At 39.6% G+C, this 19045-nt stretch overlaps 1 protein-coding gene across 2 annotated transcripts in view; it reads left to right on the forward strand.

Annotated features, from left to right (window-relative positions):
* The first annotated feature begins 682 nt into the window (after positions 1-682).
* YIPF6 (Yip1 domain family, member 6) overlaps positions 683-19045 on the forward strand; it is a 30912-nt gene continuing 12549 nt past the window's right edge. The window contains exons 1-3 of one of the 2 annotated variants that reach the window (XM_008568853.1): positions 683-772; positions 11417-11545; positions 12915-12993. In XM_008568853.1, coding sequence (XP_008567075.1) covers positions 716-772; positions 11417-11545; positions 12915-12993 — 265 coding nt within the window. In that variant the 5' untranslated portion in view covers positions 683-715. The remainder of the gene's footprint in view (positions 773-11416; positions 11546-12914; positions 12994-19045) is intronic. The other variant, XM_008568854.1, reaches the window with a different exon arrangement.

The following is a 19045-nucleotide window of genomic DNA, read 5'->3' on the forward strand; positions in this document are numbered from 1 at the left end:
CCCCCCCCCCCCCCCCGTTGCCCAGGCAGCTTTAGGTTCCAGCATGGCTTCAGTCCTGCTCACTCCAACAGTGGGATTAAAAAGTTTGGCCAATAAAGCTTCCCTAAAGTAGGCGAAGAAGAAAAACAGTCCTGGAGGGTCGTGTGGAGACAGCAGAGAGGTTTATAAAAACCAAGGAAGTGAGAAGCAGCTTGCTAGCGGGATGAGAGCGCAGGGAATAAGCGCGGCAGGGGCGATTGCGGAGCAGCCGTCGGGAGGGGCGTTGATCCTTTCATTCTGGGGCACGGAAACTTGAAGTTGCTGGGCGACCAGGGGAGGGAGGGGCAAGTGTTTTCCAAGGGGTGCTGTGCTCAGGGGAAGAGCACTGGGAGCCTATTTCTGAACACAGGAAACGGGTGCGTGGGGTCGGTGGGGTAGAAGAGGCAGCCGCAGTCCCCAGACCGACCCACGGAGCTGAGAATTGCGCTTGCGTGTTAAAGGGGGAGGGGAGCTTGTCCAGCGGGATCCTGAGGAAGCGAGGCGACGCCAAGCTCTTCCCCACACTCCGTGGATAGGGAACAGTTAAGAGCCAGGCCACCAGCCGTTGCCAGGAGACTTTCTGTGACGCGGCCGCCGCGCGATGGCGCAATGACGCGATGACACGCCGACTGGTCGCGGCTCCACGTCTCTGTTCCGCAAAGGCCTGTGGGAACGACCCGGGAGAAGGAGGGCCAAGATGGCGGAAGCGGCGGAGTCTCCGGGTGACCGGGGGAGAGCGTCGCCCAGGCCCCTGGTGAGCTTGGTATCTGCGAAGAGGGACCGAGGGTGAGGCAGAGTGCCCCCTAAGGAAGTCGGGGGACGGGCTTGTGGCCCGAGAGAGCCGGATCCCCTTCCGCCCGGGAGACCCTTCCTTTACCCGATGCCAGAACCAGTCCCAACACTGCGCCTGTTCTTTGGGCTAACCGCTTTGCCCCCAGCCCACCTCGTTCTTTCCACGCCTTCATGTGAAACTCCCATCCTTTTTTCTACCCCGTATTCTCACGACTCGTCCTTGTCCCCAATATTGTGTTAAATACCGAGCTTTAGGTGATAAATACCTTTTCTTCCGCTGCCCCCTCATTTTATGAAGACCTGTCACCAACCTTGTTGGAGTAGCAGCAGTCTACTGCTAGGAGTAATGAAAAATTGCTTCCTAAAGGACGTTAACGTTTTATTGCTTATAACTTGAGTCTTGACTTGTTCAGTTACCCTAGTAAGCTAGGTTTAATACGCGCCCCTCCTGTGGCAGCTTCTTGCCGTCCTCTTCACCATACTCTCTTGCTCCTGTCTCTACAGGGGATAGAATTTCTATTGCCAAGTACAAGCCCAAAACGTGGACAAGTGTTTAAGAACACAGGCTTTGGAGTTAAACTTACCGGGGCTGGAATCCACCCACTCTGCTGCTTGTGTGAATTTGGGCAAGTCATTTCATGGAGGGTGTTTCTTCATCTGTAAAATGGAGATAAAAATACTGCCTCAAAGAGTTTTAAGGAAGATTAAATGACATAATTTATGTAAAGTGTCTAATACAATCAGTGCCATGAACTGAGGAGTATAATTAACTCAACATTCTGCCCCAATATTCCTCTTTCCAAGCAGTGTTTAGTTATGTAGTAGTTGCTCAATAAATACGTTCCTTGCCTCTGTTTTAAATTGCCAGCTTACAGTGGAGAACTGAACTGGCAGTCAAATGAACTTGATTCTAGTCCTGGCTCTGCTGCTTACTAGTTCTATTTGTTCATCTCTTCATTCATTCAACAAATATGAGAGCATCTGCTATGTTCCAGAAACTCTTTTAGGCACTGGGGATATAGTAATGAAGGAGAGTGAGTTGGGCCATGTTCTCATGGAGCAGTTGTGACCTCAAGTAAAATCACTCTGAACCCCAGTTTTCTTACTTGGAAATTGGTGATAGAAACTCATCACAGGATTAGTTAGAGGACTAAGTGAGCTAATATACACATAGTGCTTACCATGCATGATGTCGTTGCAGATGCTTAGCTGTTTTTAGTTCCTATCTTTCATCTAAACTGTCCCACCCCTCTTCTGTGAAGCTTTCCCCAGTTAACTTCAGTGGTTCTGGTCACTCATTACTCAGTATCCAATCTACTTCTATTTAACAAATGTTAATTGAACTCCCACAATATGTAATGCACTGTGCTAGTTGCTTTAGGGAATACAAAGGGCCTGCCCCTATGGTGCTTACAGTCTAATTTATAGAGATTAGGCAAATATACAATACTAAAATAAGGCATTATATAAGAGAAAGTTACACATAAAATATTAGGGAGATTTAAAAGAGCATGTTATCATGTCCAGTTGGGGTGATCAAGCAAGCTACATGGTAGAAGTTATATTTGAGAGGGCCTCAAAGGATGGGTAAGATTTGAAATTCCAGGTGAGCACAAGAGTTATCAGTGAGTGAGCATCTGCTATGTGCCAGGCATTGTGATAGACATACTCTGCATATTTTCTAAACTTCACAGCAACCATTTCAGTTAGGTAGGTGACTTTTAATTACGTTTTACTTACTGGTGAGGAAATGAGAGAGAGAAAGGTTTGATGATTTCTGTAGGGTCTACATCCAGTTAGTGGCCAGTCCTGAAATTTGAACCTAGGTCTAACTCTGAGGCCCAGGCTATTTCCATTTATGCTACATAGACAAAGGCACAGAGGTTGGAAGGTGCTAATGCATTGATAGAACAATGGGTAGATCACTTTGATTAAAGCACAGGGAATGATTAGCCTTACAAGGTATATGTACTGAATTAGGGAGGCAGTATGGAACTGTGGTTAGGAGTGTGTGCTTGAGTCAAACTGCCTAGGTTTGATTCTAAGCATTTTAACTTAACTAGTGGGATATTGGGGAAATTGGGATACTGGGGAAAGTACCAAATCCTTCCATACCTCAGTTTCCCCATCTGTAAAATGGAGATATAGTAATAGTTCATAGAGTTGTTAGGTGGATTAATGAGTTAACACATTAATGAATTAACACACTTAATAGAGTGCCTGGCACATAGTGATCATACAGTAAGCGTTATTATTGACTACTAAGCTGGGAGGTTTAATAGGCTACAAGGAGCCAGTGGAAATTATTGAGGAGGGAAAGGTTTAAAATAATGAATTTGACAGCGTAATAGAGGATGAGTTACGGTGGGGAATGTCTGGAATCTAGAAGACCAGTGAAGCTGTTGCCATAGTTCCGGGAATAAATGATGGGAACTGGACTACAGCAGTGGCAGGAGATGTGAGGATTTGAAGGACAAGACAGTATCTATGAGGGTTTGTAGTGCTAGGGAGAATGTGTCTTAGATCAGTGCTTTCCAAACTTTAATGTGCATAGCAATCATCTGGGGAATCTTGTTTAATTGCAGGTTCTGATTCAGTAGGTCTGGGATGGGGCCTGAGATTCTGCATTTCTAACAAACTCCATGGTGATGCTGCTGCTCCTCCTCCTCCGGCTCCTGTTGCTCCTGCTCCCAGTACCACATATTGAAAAACAAGGCAATAGACAGCTGAGAGAATAGTGGTGCCCTGAACAAAAATAGATAACATATGAGAAGGGTTAACTGGATGAGGGCCTTAAAAGTTGATTAATTCCATTTTGGACAAGTTAAGTTTGAGATACTGGCAGACCATTCAATAAATATTCAAACAGCAGTTAGACTTTAAAACCTGGACTTCAGGGCTCAGAAGAGATTAGGACTAGAGACGCTGATTTAGGAGTCATCTGCACAGAGTCAAAAAGACAGAATCTTGGGTAATGTCCATCTATATTTAGAGGGCAGAAAGAAAAGCTATTATAATGGCTGCAGCCTGGGGTCTATGAGGAAGCTGGTTCCAGGTGAAGGAGCTAGCTGGAGACCATGCCATTAGCCACCCCTTCACCCATCCTTGGAGCCAGGCCTCTTAGACTGAGTTGATTCCTGCTTGATGCTTCCCCATTGACTTTTATCTCTCCAGGATTTCTGTCAATAGTATAACCTGTCTGTTCCCAGCTGTTTTTTTAGGAACTGCAGTTCCTGCTTTTATTGTATGTTTCCGTCCCTGCTTCTACCTGCTCCCCTCACTGGCCCAAGCCAGGCAGCAAAGTGTGCATGTGTGTTTCTGTGCACATGTGTATATATGTGCAGGAGCCTGCCTGTGCTTTGGAAAGAAGAGAGGCATGGAGTCTAAGTCACCTTCCCCCCCCCCCCCCCCCCCCCCCCCCCCCCCCCCCCCCCCCCCCCCCCCCCCCCCCCCCCCCCCCCACTGAGGGCTACTCAGAGAGTAGGGTTCATTAGTGAGGGCCTGGAAGTCCTGTCTGTTATGTATGGGGCTGGAGGGCCATAGATCCTGGCACCGCTCATGGAACAATGTCACCAATTCTCTTGAGAGGAGATACTGAGGAAGGGTTGGAATAGAGGATAGGGTGGGGATCACATGGCACTTTAGTAACTTTGGTGACTTCTGAGAACAACTACCTGGAGGTAGGCCAAACTTCACAGGTTAAGATCACAGTCCTTTATAAGACTACTGTTACTTCAGACACCAGCTACAAGCTTGGGGGTTCCCAGAACCACCCTCACTTTTGACCAACTGTCTACAAATTCAGGGGTTTCCATGATCCCCTCAGGTTCTGTGACTCATTAGAATGACTCACAAAGCTCAGGACAGTGCTGTACTTAAAATTATAGATTTATTATAGCAAACGAACACAAATCCCAACCAGCAAAAGGGAGAGATGCACAGGGTGAGGTCTGGGAAGGTCCTAAACACAAATATTCCTAGTCTTGTCCCTGTGGAGTCATGATGTGCTGCCCTTCTGGTATGTCAGTATGTGATAATATGTAGAGTATTGCCAACCAAGGAAACTCACTCATGTGTCTAGAGTTTTTATTGGGGTTTCATTATATAGGCATGATTGATTGTTTGGCCACATAATTGAACTCAATCTCTAGCCTCCCGCCCCTCCCCAGAGTTTGGACTTATATCATGAGACCTGAAGCCCCAACCCTCTAATCATATTTAGTCTTTTTCTTTTCTTTTTTTTTTTTTTAAAGATGACCGGTAAGGGGATCTTAACCCTTGATTTGGTGTTGTCAGCACCACGCTCTTCCAAGTGAGGCACAGGCCGGCCCATATGTTTGGTCTTTTCTGATGAGGTTAGCCCCCATCCTGAGTCATCTCCTTGGCATGAACTATCTAGGGGCCTACCATGATTCACCTGTTAGCATAAACTGTCAGAGATCAGAGCCCATCATGAATAACAACAATGCTGTTATTCAGGAAATTCTAAATTTAGAAGCTACCTCCCAGGAACAAGGGACAAAGACCAGCCAAATCTTTTATACAGGTGACAGAACTGGAATTGACTCTCTGGAAATCTTGAACTTGACCTAACATTTATCTAGACCCTGCTCTGTGCCTATTACTAAGTGCTTTACCTGTATTAATACATTTCTTTCTCACAACAACCCTGTGATTATCTCAATTTTACTGGTGAGGAAACTGAAGCACAGAGAGATTAAGTAACTTGCTGAATGTCCCATGGATAGTAAATGATGGAGCCGGGATTTGAATCCAGGCTGTCTGGCTCCAGTGGCCTGCACTCTTAACCAATATTCTCCAGATACCATATGTTGAGCATTGACTGTGCTAGGTGCTATGCAGGTGCTACTTAATTCTTAGTAGCAGTGTTTTTTATTTCTGTGTAAGAACAGAACCCTGTTTGGCTTTAAAGACTGTTCCTTCTACTGTACTGCCCTGCCTCCCCTAGCAAGGATACTCAAAACAAGCAGTCCTGAAACTTGAAAGGGCAGTGTAAGTAGTAAAGAGAGAATACGGCTTCAAAAAGGGGTGGTGTACACATTAAATGCTGCAGAGTATTCAAAGAGGATGAAAACTGAGAAGGATCCTTGTGTTTCTTGATTATGTGAGTTCGCTGTTAGAGATCAATGCTGACACTGTGACACTGTTAGAAGGCCAATGCCAGATTACAAAAAATTGAGTGAAAGAGTAAAAAGTTTATCAGGAAAGAGGAGAGGAAAGAGTAGTTTAACAGGATGGCAGAAACAACGAAGTAATATATTTTAAAATTTTAATATGGAAGCTTTCAAATATATAAATAAAATGAAGAATAGTATAATGAACCCCATGTGCCTATCAACATTTTGCTATTTTTATTTCATCGATCTCACCACCATATTTTTTTCTGGAGTACTGTTTTAACCTTTTATTTTAAACTAATTTTAGACATACAGAAAAGTTGCAAATAGTACAGAGAGTTCCTATATACCTATCACCCAGATTCCTCTAATGTTCACATTGTACATAAGTATAGTTCAGTTATCAACACCAGAAAATTAACATTGGTAAAACACTATTAACTAAACGATAGACCTTTTATCAGGTTTTCCACTAATGTCCTTTTTTGTTCCAGGATCTTACCTAAGATCCCACATTGTGTTTAGTTGTTATTTTTCCTTAGTTTCCTCCAATCTATAACAGTTCTTCAGTCTTTCCTTGTCTTTCTTGATCTTTTCTGACTATTTTAAAGCAAATCCCAGAATATCACTTTAGTCATACGTACTTCAGTATGTTTCTCTAACAGGTAAGGACTTTTTCTTTGTTACCATACATAACAAAACTAGTAGTTCCTTAATATCATCTAGTTCCTGTCTGTTCATCTTCTCCCAATTTTCTAAAAAAAAAAGTCTTTTTTGCAGTTTGTTCAAATCAGAATCCAAACAAGGCCAACACATTGCATTAGTTAATAAGTCTCTTTCAATGTATTATTCTCTTTTTTACGTAATTTATCTGCTTAAATTGGATCATTTGTTTTGTGTTTGGTTGGTTGTATCCTTGTGATATTTTTAATATGTTCTTCTATCAACATATTTCCTGTAAAATTTAAGATCTAGAGACTTGATTGTATTCAGGTTCAATTTGGAGGGAGGGAGCAAGAATAAAAAAGAACTTAGCCCCTAAAATTAAGAACGTTTTTTAACTTTTTATTAAGGAACATTTCAAAGTATACCAAAGTAGAATGGTAGAGTGGTTCCCCATGTATCTGCCTTCAACAATTATCAACTTATGGCCAATCTTCTTTCTTCTATAGCCCTACCCACTTCCTGTCTATATTATTTTGGAGCAAATCCCAGGTATCATTACATTAATAAATATTTAGTACGCATCTCTAAAAGATAGGGATTTTGTTTTAATGAGAACATAATCACAATAAAATTAGCACATCTAAAAAAAATTAATAATTCCTTAATATCAAATATCTTGTCAGTCTTCAAATTTCCAATTATCTCTAAATGTTATATTTTTATAATTTAAAAACTGGCCCACTGCCTGTTTTTGTAAGTTAAGATTAATGGGAGCACAGCTACACTTACTAATCTATGTATTGTTATTGACTGCTTTCTACTGCAATGGTTGAGTTGGGTAATTGCAACAGAAACTGTATGGCTCCCAAAGCCTAAAATATTTACTGTTTGGCTCTTTACACAAAGTTTTGTGACCCCTGCTTTAGGCAATTACCTTTTAGAGTAATTAACAATAAGAAAAAATTGTCATACTTACCTTCATTTTAACCAGTTTTGGATATCTTCATTTCTTTGTGTAAATCCAAGTTTTCTTCTGATATATTCCTTCTTTCTGAAGAACTTCCTTTAATGTTACTTGTAGTGCATGTCTCAGCTTTTGCTGAAAAAAGTCTTTATTTTGCCTTCATTTGTAATAGTTATTTTTACTGGGTTTAGAATTCTGCATTGACAGTTTTATTCTTTCAGTACTCTAAAAGCGTCCCTCCATTTTCTTCTGGCTTGCATAGTTTCTGGTGACATGTCTGTTATAATTCTTATCTTTGCAATGTTTTTTTCTCTGGCTACCTTCAAAATTTTCTCTTTATCTTTGTTTTCGGTAATTTGAATGTGTCTAGGTTTGTGGATTTTTTGCTTTATCTTTTGGTATTTATTTTTTATTTTATTTTTTTAAAGATGACCGGACCGGTAAGGGGATCTTAACCCTTGACTTGGTGTTATCAGCACCACACTCTCCCATGTGAGCCACGAGCTGGCCCTCTTTTGGTATTTATTTTTTATTTTATTTTTTTAAAGATGACCGGACCGGTAAGGGGATCTTAACCCTTGACTTGGTGTTATCAGCACCACACTCTCCCATGTGAGCCACGAGCTGGCCCTCTTTTGGTATTTATCTTGATTGGGGTTCTTTGGGCTTAGGTATGTCATTTGATGTCTTTCATTATTTTTGGAAAATTTTCAACCATTACCTTTTCAAATATTTCTTTAGATCCATTATCACTCTCTTTTCCTTCTGGGATTCCAATTATTTACATAATTAGAACATTTAATATTGTTCCACAGATCTTAGATGCTTTATTCCATTTTCTTTTTTGTAGATGATTTTAATGTAATCATTTTTTTTTCCTTTTTGTCTTTTTTCATGACCGGTAACGGGATCGCAACCCTTGGTGTTGTGCCCGCACCACGCTCAACCAGTGAGCGGACTGGTCTCTATATGGGATCCGAACCCTTGGCGGGAGTGCCGCCGCGCTCCCAAGCGCCGCACTCTACCAAGTGCGCCACCGGGCCGGCCCACTTTATTCCATTTTCTTTTCTTTTTTCACTTTGTCTCTTTTTTGTTTTAGTTTGGATTTCTTTCTTTGGCTGTATTGAGTTTTATAAGCTGTCAAAGGCATTCTTCATCTGTTACTATGTTCATTTATTTCTAGTATTGCCATCTGACTCTTACAGTTTCCATCTCTGCAGAAATTCACCATCATTTATGCATGTTCCTTTTCTACTAGAGTCTTTAGCATATTAATCATAGTCGTCTTAATTTTTTTTTTTCTGATAATTCCAACAACTGGTTCATCTCAGAGTCTGGTTTTATTGATTTGTCTCATCATGGTGATTTGGTTTTTTGTATGGGGGGGGTGGATAATTTTTTATTGAATGCTGGATGTCATGTATAGAACAGTAGAGACTGCCAGAAGTAGCACATCTCTTCTGTTAAGTTGTCACTGTAGGGGTTAAGTCAATGTTAGGAGTTGAACTGTGTTTGAGTTTTGTTGTTGCCATGGGTACCTTTAGTCCATTACCAGTTTCAGATTCCTCTACTGTTAAACTTGTGCTTAGGATGGGTGCTAGGTATCCCAGTGTTCCCCCGCGCCGCCCCAACAGTATTTTTCTTCATGTTTCTGTTCTGTGCTCAGCATTCTATCTTTGCCCTTTCATCTTATAGTGGGTCTCTCTGTGCTCTAGCCTGTCCCCCAGCAGTAGACTGCTGTTGCATGTTACTCCATACTTGCTAGCCTGGTCATGGGGGCCAGGGTGGGGGGATTCTTTGTCGTCAGTGGTTCAGCCTTCATGTTAGGTAGGCCGTGTGTTCCTGGGTCTCCTGGGGGGTACTTTCTAAGTGATCCTGTCTGTCCCCAAGCTGAAGGAAACTAATGATCTGAGCCCGGGATGGTTTCTTTCTCTCCCCCAGGACTAGAGAGTTTTTTCCCTTTCCCCAGCCACAGTGGGTCTTCACCTTTGCTTTGGAGGCACCAGAATTTGTCATCCTTCTCCAACCAGCTTTAAGGCTTTTTTTCTGTAGAGGAGGAATGACTGAGTGGTGCTATGTGCTTTCTCAGAATGGTGGCTACTCTTTTCCCCTACACCTGCAAAATTGTCCTCTCTCTAGTCTTTTTTGTGAGCACCTAGTGGAACTCTGTTGAGAAGAGCTTGGAAGTGGTGTGAACTCCCCTTGTGTCTGTTGCTTCCAGGGGTTCTGTACTCTCATGCTAGTTCATACTTGGCCTTTAGCAATTCATTTAGAATTTAAGTTGAATTCTTCTTACTCACCTGTGTGGTGCCCAGTGCCATCTTGCTGTCATGCTTTGCTACAGTTGAGCCAGTGCTGAAGTCCTGCCTCTTCTTGGAAGTACCTGTCTTTCCTTAGATTTCGTGCATGCTGCTTGGTTGCCCTACAACCTTAGCTCTAGGAAAGTTATGGTTTTATAGTTTATCTAGATTTAACTCATGGTTCTTGTAGGGGGGATGCTGTTTCCAGCTTTCTACATCCTAATCAGAAGTCAAATTACAGTGTTATAGTCACTTGAAATAGTTGCTCTCTGTGCAGTTGTGTATTTAATTCAATATACAGTAGGTTTATTTGTTTAATTTTTCTCTCAGCTTCAGGGATTGCTTCTTATAAATTTTAATCTTATTTCATAATTGTGTGAATTATTTGTATGATTTCAAGTCATATAACAGAATACATATACTCAAAGAAGCCTAGCTTGTCTCCCTGCCTGCTCCATCCTATTTCTTCCTTTGCTCTTTTTTTTTTTTTTTTTAAATTTTATCAATATACAATGTAGGTGATTTTCATGTCCCTTTACTGATTCCTCCTTCACCCCTCCCTCTTCCCCCCATTTCTTCCTTTGCTCTATAGGAAAACTTTTAAAAAGTCATATGGCTTATTTCGTATAGCTAAAAAATATGAATGAGGTAGAGAAGTTGTTTTTCATAAGTTCTTTGAACAACCTCATTTTTCCTAAAATTTCAGTATACTGTCTTATGTTTTATTTACCTGCAACTATTGCCCACTAAAAATTGTGCCCACTGGGCCAAAAACTGTTTGAGAAGGGACTGCTCTGTTTTCTTAGGAATTTATAGATTCCAGAGTTTCAGTTGTGGTGAACACATTTGGCAGATGAACATAAGAGTTTTAAATTTCACATTCTTTATTCACTTTGAAAATTTTATTTGATTTATGGTTGCCAGGTAACCTGGTAAAAAGAGTGTAGATCAAGGTATACTGTATGAGGGTACTTCAAAAGGTTTGTGGAAAAGTAGAATTGAAAGATAATATGAATCTTTCCATGAACTTTTGAATTTTGAAGTACCCTTGTATTTTGCCATTTCCTTGTTCTTCCCAGTTCACTTTATGTTTTATGTAATGCTCTGTTTTAGCCTGCAGAGGCCACTAGAGCCTACTAAGGAGCAGAAATGCAACAGAAATGTGGCCTTTCTAAGCTGTGATTGCTAGAAGTTCACTTTTTTTTTTTCATCTGTGCAGTTATTATCTCAATTTTGTTAGCTTCTGCCAAGTGAAGATTTCATGCTTGAAAGGAACCAGATATTTGAAGGCAAGAAAGTATTGCATTTACCTTAAATATCTTTTAAAATTACATACCATCTCCTTTAAATTAAAAGAAATAAGTATTTGAAAGTTGTAGTTAACTGCATTGCTTAATGTCTGTTGAGCTAACACCTACTTTAACTACTGTGTAAAACCCTACAAAAAGTCATGGTCCCTACTCTCTAGGAAATGATGATGTCTTTGAGGGATGCTGCAATTTATTATAGGCTTAAAATCTTTTTTCCTCACTTCTCAGTTTGCAGGCCTTTCAGATATATCCATCTCACAAGACATCCCTGTAGAAGGAGAAATCACCATTCCTATGAGATCTCGCATTCGGGAATTTGACAGCTCTACATTAAATGAGTCTGTTCAGAATACCATTGTAAGTTAGACTAATTGAGAGAACTTCTGTTCAGTATTATGGGACTGAATAACTAATAGTGGGCTGGCCATTTAGTTCAGTTGGTTAGAGGATGGTGCTGATAACTCTAAGGTCTGGGCTTCAATCCCTGTACTGGCCAGCAAAAAAAAACAACTAATAGCACTCTAATATTTTTTTGTGGTTCACTGATTATTAGTATATTTTATTTATTGAGGTTTAAAACTCTTCCCTGGAGAGTTTGGTACAGCCTTTTTGGAAAGCAGTTTGACTATAATGGATATTAAGAGTCTTAAAATGTCCAAATATTTTTAAACCAATAATTCTCCTTCAAATATAGAATAAGAAAAAATTACAAAAAATTTAAACATAGAAAAATATCAAAATATAATGATGTTCATTATAGCATTCTTTCTAGTAGGGGAAAATTGGAAACGAACAGCAGATGGGATGTTCATTTACTTAACCAATGTTAAGTAAATTATGCCCATGTGGTAGAGTGCTAAGCAACTATTAAAAGTTATGTTTACGGGCCGGCCCGGTGGCGCATGCTACAGTGCGCCGCTTGGGAGCGCAGTGGCACTCCCGCCGAGGGTTCGGATCCCACATACAGACCGGTTCCCGCTCACTGACTGAGCGAGGTGCGGGCGCAACACCGAGGGTTGCGATTCCGTTGCCGGTCCCGGTCCGGTACGGGCGCGACACTGAGGGTTGTGATCCGTTGCCGGACACGAAAAAAGACAAAAAGGAAAAAAAAAAAAAAAGTTATGTTTACAAAGAGTTTCTAATGACATGGAGAAATATCTATGTGACAAAACTAGGACAGAATGATCTCAACTGTATTTTGAGAGGTTAGATTTGCATTACTAAATCCCCCCTCAAATGTCCTTATTTTTTGTGTCTGGCTTCTGGAATTCATCTACCAGTTAAATTGTGAATGCCAGAAATTAATTTATTTTATATATTGCAAAGAATGTGGTAGCTAGGGAGCAGACTAATTGGCCTTTGGAACCTCATCATGTATGAACTAAATGTCAAACTATTTTTGCAGAACAGCTTTTCATAGTGCTATTATTTTAGTTTCTTTAAGTAGCATATTGGGAAGGCTATGTTCCTCTTTCACAGAGCTTTCAAAATCAGAACAGAACTGGGGGATGTGGAAGCGTTTTAGATGTTAGCTTACGGAGTTAACAGAAAAAGCATACACTGCCTCTCTGGTTTGTTTGTACAGTGGAGGAGTTGATTTGGAATTAGCTCCAAAATTCAATGAAGAGCTCCCAGGAGATTGAAATGAAAGAAATTTTAGCAAATTAAGTGAGGGGGCTACCTGGCAACCATGGTTATCACAATACAAGTTGTTTATGTCTTTCAGATGCGTGATCTAAAAGCTGTTGGGAAAAAATTCATGCATGTTTTGTACCCAAGGAAAAGTAATACTCTTTTGAGAGATTGTAAGTATAATGAGGTTTTTTGAGGATTTGCTTTATCTCCCTGTACTTTATCATAAGTACTTCATAATACAAAGGCTCTGTGGTAATAAAACTGACATCATTTTGCAGGGTGAAGAAATATGTAAATGAATATCTGAATGACATTTTTGGAAGAAATTAAAAATTTAGTATAGAATTTTAGAGGTTAGAAGAATTTGCTTATTATATTGTCCTCATCAATAAATATAGACTATATATCCTCACCTGAAAAATGCTATAGTAGACACTGCAAAAAATACCTTTGGAAGCTGCTAACACATAGTGACTTTTTTCAGTCAAGGAACTAGTAATCTCCAAGGGAAAGGCAAATGTTTAAATGTTAAATTAGAATAATAGCAAATACCCATTAATGATTAACAAATTAATAGTACTTTTATAGACATGTCTATTTTCAAAACTATCATTTAGTCTGACGACTTTCTTTGTTAGAGTTCTATTACAACAGTGCAGTAAATTATGCTGTTAGAATTTTTTCTTAAAATTGTCGGGCTTTTTATTTTTCTTTGCAAGCAGTCTTGGCTTTATTGCTCTTTATCAGAAAAATCAAATCGGGTGTTTGAGAATTGTAGCAGTGATGTGGTACATAGGTATAACTTCTATTTTGGCAGCATTTCAGCTGTGATATAGGCATGTCAAATATGTGATCAGTGTGCCATTACTGTGTGGAGACTGCATGCAGTGTCAGAATCTTTCTCAATACAGCACTGTGAGTTGGAGCTGACATATGATTTGAAACTGATTTGCTACCACTGGCATAGTGGAAAGAGCATAGAGAAATCTGGCTTTAAACTAGTGGTTCCATCACTAGGTGTGTGATCTTGGATAAGACACTTGATTTTTTCTGGGGCACAAGTTTCTTCATCCATTAAAGTGGAGATAGAACATGCACCTTTGCTGATGAGGATTAGAGAAGACAGTGCATAAATATCACCTAGCACAGCATCTGGTATTGAGTAGGCACTCCATAAATGTTAGCTATTATTCTACTGCCTGCTCCTCTCCCCCCCACACATACACATTATCTTATTTAATCCTTACAACAATCTTGTGAAGTAGGAGTTATTATTCCTGTTATACAGATGAGGAAATGAGTCTCAGAGAAGCGAAGTGTCTTGTCAAGATCACACAGGAAGGATTAGAACCGAGTTTTCAAGTTCAGTGACCTTTCTGCTTTACCACTGCTGTCCCAGATGTGAAAATATCTTTTCAACTGCTGCTGTGGCTCAGTTCAAAGCATTGTTGCTTCAGTCACAATGCAGAACCAATGTATTAGTTTGCTGATTAACGATGAATATTAGGTATGTCGTATGTTAGGTCTGTTCCCTAACCTTGTGGGGATAGAGGGATAGGCTGGCATAAAGGGTGCCAGAAATTTGTATTTCTGCTGTATCCTGTTATCAAAGTCCTTGGCAAAGTGACAAGGAAAATATTCATGACTTAAAAGTACCACTTCACACCCATTAAGATGGCTATTATGAAAAAAACAGAAAATAACAAGTGTTGACAAAAATGTGGAGAAATTGGAATCCTCATGCATTGGTGAGAATGTAAAATGGTGCAGCCACTGTGGAAAACAGCATGGCAGTTCATCAAAACATTAAACACAGAATTACCATATGATCTAGTAATTCCACTTCGTCCCTCAGCATGTGTGGGGGATTGGTTTCAGGACCCACGCAGTTACCAAATCCAAGGATGCTTAAGTCCTTTATATAAAATGGCGTAGTATTTGCATATAGCCTACACAGCACATCCTCTTATATACTTTAAATCATCTCTAGATTACTTATAATACCTAATACAATGTAAATGTTATATAAATAGTTGTTATACTTTATTGCTTTTTTATGTGTGTTATTTTTTATTGTTTTATTGTTATTTTTTATTGTTATTGTTCCTAAATATTTCCCATCAGCAGTTAGGTGAATCTAAGGAGGCAGAACCTGCTTACACTGAGGGCTAACTGTACACCCAAACGAATTGAAAACAGGGACTGGAAAAGATATTTGTGTACCCATGTTTGTAGCAGCATTATTCACAGTAGCTGAAAGGTAGAAACAAATTTCCATTGATGGATGGATAAGCAAAATGTGGTATATGCCATAGTATATACCATATATAAATGGAATATTATTCAGTCTTAAAAAGGAATGAAATTCTGACATATGCTATGACACATGCATGAACCTTGAAAACATTATGCTAAGTGAAATAAGCCAGACACAAAAAGACATATATGATTCTATTTATATTGGGTACCTAGAGTAGTCAAATTCATAGAGACAGAAAGTAGAATGGTAGTGGCCAGGGACTTGTGGTGGTGGGCATGGGGAGTTATTGTTTAATGGGTGATGAGTTTCAGTTTGAAAAGATCAAAAAGTTCTAGAGATGGATGGTAGTGATGGTTGCACAAAAATGTGAATGTACTTAATGCCACTGAATTGTATACTTAGAAATGGTTAAAATGGTAACCTAAATACTATTGTGGACTTTTTATGAATTAAAAAAAATCTTCACTGCATTAAAAAAGCAGCAAATTAATGTCATTGCACTTGAATTCGGTTTATCAGTTAAACAAATTTTAATAAGATCAATGATAGTTTTATGAGTTTGGTAGGATTATTATTTTTTACATCTTTTCCAAACTTTCCCCAGTGATGTCAAAATTACTGATATAGGGCCAGCCCGGTGGCGCACTGCGCTAGTGCGCCGCTTGGGAAGTGCAGAGGCGCTCCCGCCGAGGGGTCGGATCCCACATACAGACCGGTTCCCGCTCACTGGCTGAGCGAGGCGCGGGGGCAACACCGAGGGTTGCGATCCCGTTGCCGGTCCCGGTCCGGTGCGGGGGCGACACTGAGGGTTGCGATCCGTTGCCGGACACGGAAAAAGACAAAAAAAAAAAAAAAAAATTACTGATATAATTAGAAAAACAATATATGTGCATATGCATGCCTCTCTTTTTTTTAATTGAAACAAAATTGATTGTACATATTTGTGTACATATCAGTACCTGTGTAGAATATGTGATGATCAAATCAGGATAATTAGTATATTCATCGTTATAAAACGTAATCATTCTTTGTGACCCTTAAATTACTTGCTAACTCCCCCTTCCCCTCTCCCTTTCCCACTTCTAGTAACACAGTTCTCTTCACTCCTTTTGAAAGTTCAAGGAATTATTGTAATTGTTCATTTGTTTGTTTCTTTTTCTTTCTTTTTTATTCTTTTATTTTACAGCTCCCACTTATGAGTGAGAATATGTGGTAATTCTCTTTCTGTGCCTGACTTATTTCACTTAACATAAGGTTCTCCAGGCTCATCCATGTTGCTGCGAATGGCAGAATTTCATTCTTTTTTATGGCTGAATAGTATTCCATTGTGTATATATACCACATTTTCCTTATCCAGTGATCTGTCAATGGACATTTAGGTTCGTTTCCTCTCGGCTATTGTAAATAGAGCTGCAGTAAGCATGGGAGAGCAGGTAGGTATCCCTTTGATATGATGATCTCCATTCCTTTGGCTATACACCCAGCAGTTGGATTGCTGGATTGTATGGCAGTTCTGTGTGTAGTTGTTTGAGAAACACCCATATTGTTCTCCATAATGGCTGTACTAATTTACCATCCCACTAACAGTGTGGGAGGGTTCACCTTTCTCCACATTCTCGTCAGCATTTGTTCTGTGTCTTTTTGATAATAGCCAGTCTAACTGGGGTGAGACGATATCTCAGTGTGGTTTTGATTTGCATTTCCCTGATGATTAGTGATGTTGAGCATTTTTTCATGTTTCTAATGGCTATTTGTATGTCTTCCTTTAAGAAATGACTCTATAGCTCCTTTGCCTATTTTTTAATCAGGTTACTTGTTTTTTTCCACTGTTGTTTGAGTTCCTTGTATATTCTGGATATTAATCCCTTGTCAGGTGCATAGTTTGCAGATATTTTCTCTCATTCTGTAGGTTGCTTTTTGCTCTGTTGATTGTTTCCTTTGCTGTGCAGAAGCTTTTTAGTTTGATGTAATCCCATTTGTTTATGTTTTCTTTTGTTGCCTGTGTTTTGGGGTCTTATTCATAAAGTCTTTGTACAGTCCTACTTCCTGAAGTGTTTCCCCTATGTTTTCTTTTAGGAGTTTTATGGTTTCAGGTCTTATATTTTATTCTTTAAACCATGTTGAGTTGATTTTGGAACATGGTAAGAGGGACAGGTCTAGTTTCACTCTTTATACATAGGTGTGCTGTTTTCCCAGCATCAGTTATTGAAGAGGCAATCTTTTCCCCAATGTATGTTCTTGGTGCCTGTGTCAAAAATCAGTTGGCTGTAAGTATGTGGATTGATTTCTTGGTTCCATTGGTCCGAGTGTCTGTTTTTATGCCAGTACTGTGCTGTTTTGGTTACTACAGCTTTGTAGTGTAATTTGAAGTCAGGTAGTGTAATGCCTCTGGCTTTATTTATTTTTTTTTGCTCTGTATTGCTTTGGCTATTTGGGGTCTTTTGTTGTTCCATATAAATGTCAGTATTTTTCTATTTCTGTGAAGAATGTCATTGGTATTTTGATGGGGATTACACTGAATCTATAGATCACTTTGAGTAGCATGGATATTATCACAACTTTAATTTTTCCAATCCATGAACATAGAATGTTTTTCCGTCTTTTTGTGTCCCCTTTAATTTCTTTCAGCAGTGATTTGTAGTCTCATTGTAGTGATCTTTCACCTCCTTGGTTAAATTCGTTCCTAGGTATTTTACTTTTTTGGTAGCTCTTATAAATGGGCTTGCTTTCTTGATTCCTTTTCCTGCTAGTTTGTTGTTGGAGTATAAAAAGGCTACTGATTTTTGTATGTTGATTTTGTATCCTGCTACTTTATTGAATTCATTTATCAGTCTAAGAGTTTTTTGTAAGAGTCTTTAGGTTTTTCTATGTATAGGATCTTGTCATCTGCAAACAGGGACAATTTGACTTTGTCTGTTCCAATCTGGATGCTCTTTATTTCTTTCTTTTGCCTGATTACTGTGGCTAGTACTTCCAATACTATGTTGAACAGGAGTGGTGAGAGTAGGCATCCTTGTCTTGTTCCTGTTCTTAAAGGAGAAGCTTTCAGTTTTTCCCCATTGAGGAGGATTTTGGCAGTGGGTTTGTCTCATATGGCTTTCATTATTTTGAGATACTTTCCTTCTCTACTCAATTTGAGAGTCTTTACCATGAAGGGATGTTGAATTTTGTTAAATGCTTTTTCTGCATCTAGTGAGATAATCATATGGTTTTTGTCCTTAATTTTGTTAATGTGATGTATCACATTTATTGATTTGTGTATGTTGAACCATCCTTGCATCCCTGAGATGAATCCCATTTGAACATGATGTATAATCTTTTTGATGGGCTGTTGTATTCTGTTTGCTAGTATTTTGTTGAGTATTTTTGCATCTGTGTTCATCAGGGATATTGGCCTACAGTTTTCTTTTTTGTTGTTGTATCTTTGTCTGATTTTGATATCAGGGTGATGCTTGCCTCATAGAATGAGTTTGGGAGAATGGCCTCTCTTTCAATTTTTTGGAATAGTTTGCAAAAAATTTGTATTAAGTCCTCTTTAAAGGTTTGGTAGAATTCAGCAGTGAATCCATCTGGTCCTGGGATTTTCTTTGTTGGGAGATTGGTGATTACTGCTTCAGTCTCTTTGCTTGTTATTGGTCTGTTCACATTTTTCTATTTCTTCTTGGTTCAGTCTCGGTAGTTTGTATGACTCCAGGAGTGTATTCATTTCCTCCAGGTTTTCAAGTTTGTTGATATATAGTTGTTTATAATAGTCTCTAATGGTTCTTTTGTATTTCTGTGGTATCAGTCGTAATGTCTCTTTTTCATTTCTCATTTTTTCTTTTTTTTTTTTTTGTCTTTTTTTCCGTGTCCGGCAACGGATCGCAACCCTCAGTGTCGCCCCCGTACCGGACCGGGACCGGCAACGGGATCGCAACCCTCGGTGTTGCCCCCGCGCCTCGCTCAGCCAGTGAGCGGGAACC

Source organism: Galeopterus variegatus, unplaced genomic scaffold, assembly GCF_000696425.1.
Source record: "Galeopterus variegatus unplaced genomic scaffold, G_variegatus-3.0.2 Scaffold447, whole genome shotgun sequence".
Lineage (NCBI taxonomy): Eukaryota > Metazoa > Chordata > Mammalia > Dermoptera > Cynocephalidae > Galeopterus > Galeopterus variegatus.